This window comes from Pediculus humanus, genomic scaffold (assembly GCF_000006295.1).
Source record: "Pediculus humanus corporis 1103172107679 genomic scaffold, whole genome shotgun sequence".
Lineage (NCBI taxonomy): Eukaryota > Metazoa > Arthropoda > Insecta > Psocodea > Pediculidae > Pediculus > Pediculus humanus.
Window position 1 is genome coordinate 173,853 of NW_002987288.1, and position 4,018 is coordinate 177,870.

At 30.1% G+C, this 4,018-nt stretch overlaps 1 protein-coding gene across 1 annotated transcript; it reads right to left on the reverse strand.

Annotated features, from left to right (window-relative positions):
- Positions 1 to 784: 784 nt before the first annotated feature.
- Positions 785 to 2,371, reverse strand: Phum_PHUM296570 (Cytosol aminopeptidase, putative; the record flags this gene model as incomplete). The annotated part of the gene is made up of 1 exon (XM_002427072.1): positions 785 to 2,371. The coding sequence occupies one exon, from the start codon at positions 2,369 to 2,371 to the stop codon at positions 785 to 787; it is 1,587 nt and encodes a 528-aa protein (XP_002427117.1).
- Positions 2,372 to 4,018: the final 1,647 nt, after the last annotated feature.

Here is a 4,018-nt window from a genome sequence, read left to right on the forward strand (position 1 = left end):
ACAAATTATTAACGATAGCAAAAGAGGAAAAAAAACTTGAATTAATTTGTTTTTTTTTTTTAATTTAAATTTCTTCAATTAAAATTAATTATTATTATTATTACACGATGATAAATAAAAAATTTTTTTTTGTAAATAAACTCGACTAAGTGCAAACAAGATAAAAATAATAATAATAATAATTTTTAAATTGTTATTATCGCAGTCGTCGTAATCATTTTAACCATTTGTCTTTTTTTCTACGAAAAAAAAAAGTTTTTGCTAAGAGAAGAAGTTTTTGCTAAAAATAAGTTTTTTTAAATTTACATTTAAATTTTAAATTTGTAAAAAATCAACTAAATAAGTAAAATTTGTTGTTGGAAAACTTTTAATTAGAGTCCTTAAAGGCATTTTAATGAGAAATTTACTTTTATTTAATTAATTGTGGTAGTTATGACCAGTAGCAAAAAAAAAGTGGTAATTTTTTCTTTTTATGGTCGTCATTGGGATTTGAAGGGATTTTTGTTTTTTTTATAAATAAAACTATTACTCTAATAATAAATTATAAAAAATACGGGAAGGAATAATGGCGGCGGCGGTGGTGGTGGCGGTAATAAAACCTTTTTAATAACCTTATTAAAATTATTGAGTAATAAATTATAGTAAGGTAAATACTATACAGAAAAAAATTTAAAATTTATTAAAATTATGTAAAAATTTAAACGAAAATATACAATATAAAAATTTGTAAATATTATAAATAATTGAAACTAAAAAATACACAAAAAATAGTTTTGTGATCACCTTAGTCCGAACCTTCATCTTGCCTGCAGCAAAGCTGTGAAAGAAATTCAACGAGAGTTCTCGTTGGTCTTCCGGTCATGCCTCTCGATAAATATGGCGGATCCGTTATACCGTCGCTTACCGATACTCCAAAATTATCAATGTGTAACCATTCTCCGCAAGGTACGAATTCGTGTAAGAAGGCAGCTGCCCTACACGGATCGGCTGAACGAGGCATTCTTCCGTAATTTTTAAAATCTACTGAAGATGATTTTTTTATTTTACTCGCGTAATGACTAAAGAGCGGCATTCTCCATACTCTGTCGCCAGTGTGAATGCCAGAGATTCTGATTTGTTTCCACAGTCTCGTAGAATTTGTAAATACTCCTACGGCGGCCGTGCTGAAACCTTCCCTTATACCTTTAGTCATGCTACCTATGTCGACGATGAATCTTGGGCAAAAACTCTGAGCGTAGCATAATGCATCCGCTAATATGAGTCGCCCTTCGCATCTGGTGTCTTGAATGTAAATGCTCCTTCCGTTCATGGCTTGAACAATATCTCCCGGTTTCATGGCATTGCAACCGGGCATGTTTTCACAAAGGGGTATCAAACCCCGAATGTTTATCGGAAGTTGAAGTGCAGCCACGGCTCGGCAAGCTGCTACAACGCATGCCGCTCCGGACATGTCACCTTTTGCGTTAATTAAATCTTCCATTTTATTAAGCATTAATCCACCGCTGTCATAAGTCACTCCTTTACCGATTAAAACAACCGGTCTTTCTTTGAAATTACCGGCTCCGTAATAAGATATTTCCATGAATAATGGACTTTCGCAGGAACCTTTACCGACGGCTAAAAACGCTCCCATTCCCAAACACTCGCACCAATTTTGTACTTTAACTTCGACGTTTATACCAGCCTTGCACAAAACTTCAACAGAATTTTGAGCGAAAACTATCGGAGTCATTTTATTAGCCGGAGCTTCCATTAGAGATCTGGCCAAATTTTGTGCGGCCGCTTTTTGCATACCTATTTGCCAACCCGTCCAATCGTTATCGTCAAACAATTCTATGGCCAAGGGCAGCCTTTTATATTTGGGATTTTTAAAATCTTGATATACCCAAATGGCTAAAGCCGCTCCTTCCGCAGTAGATTCCGGGTGTCCTAAACCTTCGATATATATTTTAGACAATTCAAACTGTACCATTACTTTAGCGGCAACACCTGCTGCTACCCTTATATTTTCCTTTCCCTTATCCAGTTGTTCGTCTTCGTCGTAGCCCGCGCATTCTAGTCCCAAACCCACGACGCAAACGATCGGAAAAACCGGGTCTATATCGTACAATATCCTATATTCTCCCAATTTAGGACAAGGCCCCGCTTTTCTTATAAGTGATTCCATTAAAAAACATGATTTTTTATTAAATTTTTGTCCGGTTAGTGTATACTTGGACGTTTCGTGTCTACCATCGTTCATCGAATATATTCCTAATATGAGCCCGGTTTCGGATTTCGGGCATAACGTATCATCTGCAGAAGAAAAAAATCTTAGTTTTGATATTGAGTTTAAACGTGAAGGAATTCTTCGTAAAAGGTGAGAAAGCATTTTTATACAGATTCACTTCAGAAAAAAATAGAAAAAAATTTTAATTCATAGATAATTTTATTAGCATTTAAAAAAAATAAACACTGAAAACACTTTTATTATTTCATTATAAATTCAACCATAATTGTCCCTATAAATATTAAATTGTTTATATAAATAATGGCTTCCATATTTAATAAATTTTTACTCGTGGGTTTTACTAGCAGAAATCAAAATTGACAAAAAAATTTTAAAAAAAATTTTTTTTTAAATTTAAATTCTTTTTCGACAATTAATAAAAGTATTCGAAATTTTATATTATCATTTATGCAATTTTCATTATTATTATATATATATATTATTATTATTATTATTATTTTTAACGTATTATTGCACGAGCGTATTAAGGTTTTTGTTTTTAAATTAATTAAAATAAATTTAATTTTTTTTTAAAAAAAAAAAGAGTAACTGTAAAAAAAAACCCCGCGGCGAATGTTTTCTCTTTTTTTTTTTTTTTTTTTTGAAAAAATAAAGGTGTAAGAATGTAATCGATAGAGTTCGTTATATTATCGATTGATAATAATAATAATAATAAATTAATTAATTAATTTAAAGTAAAGAAAAAAAAGTTAAAGATTAGAAATAGCAAAAAGAAAAGAAAAAAAATTTTTTTTTATTTTAAGAAGACGTGGAAAAGTATTCGAAATATTAAAGGTGAATAAATCTTTTTATAATTTTTTTTTTATTTTTATTTTATCCAATCGTAAAAATTTTTATGAATTCATACGAAAAAGTTTCGGTAAAAAATTTTTTTTTCTCATCGAGACTTGAAACATTTTAAACTCACGATAATTACGACAGCAAAAAAAATCAAGACGAACTGAAATATTGAGGTAAACCCCCCCTCCCCCCTTTGAAAAATTTTCACTGCCTTTTTATTAAAAATAATTTTTTTTTTTTTTTTTTACTTTGTTTATAGTTTTGTTTTCTTTTTTTTGTTTATTTTTTTAACACTTTGCGTCGTTCTATTTTTGTTTTCGGATATTTTTTTAAACATTTAAAAGAAAAAACTAAGAAAATTTTAAATGATTTGGTAAAATTTAAAGATCCCTTATAACCTTTGATTTATCGTTGGAAAAGAATAATGACCGTTGGAAAAACAATTTGTTAAATTGTAAAATCGGACATTTCTAAAAAAAAATTTATTATCATTTGGATAAAAAGCAATAATTTCTCCCTCCTCCTCTTCCTCCTCCCCTTCTGGAACAATACTATCCTAATCCGTACGGGAATGGTGAAAATTTTAAAAGGTTTTTAAAATAAATTAAAAAGAAGGAAGTCGAGTGGCATGACCTTGAAAAAAAAACAAAACGATATTTTGGCAGGATGTGTAATATCGATAGATATTTTCGGGTGGAGGGGAGGGGGCAGCAGCAGGAGAAACTATTTTCAAAAACAAACCCGCGTGAAAAATTTAATACCCTTCGAAAGAAAATTATCAATGGAAAAAAAAAAATTTTATATTCGAAAACATTCCACGATTAATTTTACACTTTCCTAATCTTTTCAACGTTTAAATTAAATAAAAACCATCGAGTAAAAAAATTAATGAATGAAAATTTTGGAAAAGACGTGAAAATTTCACGTAAAAGAAAAACAGCGTGAGTC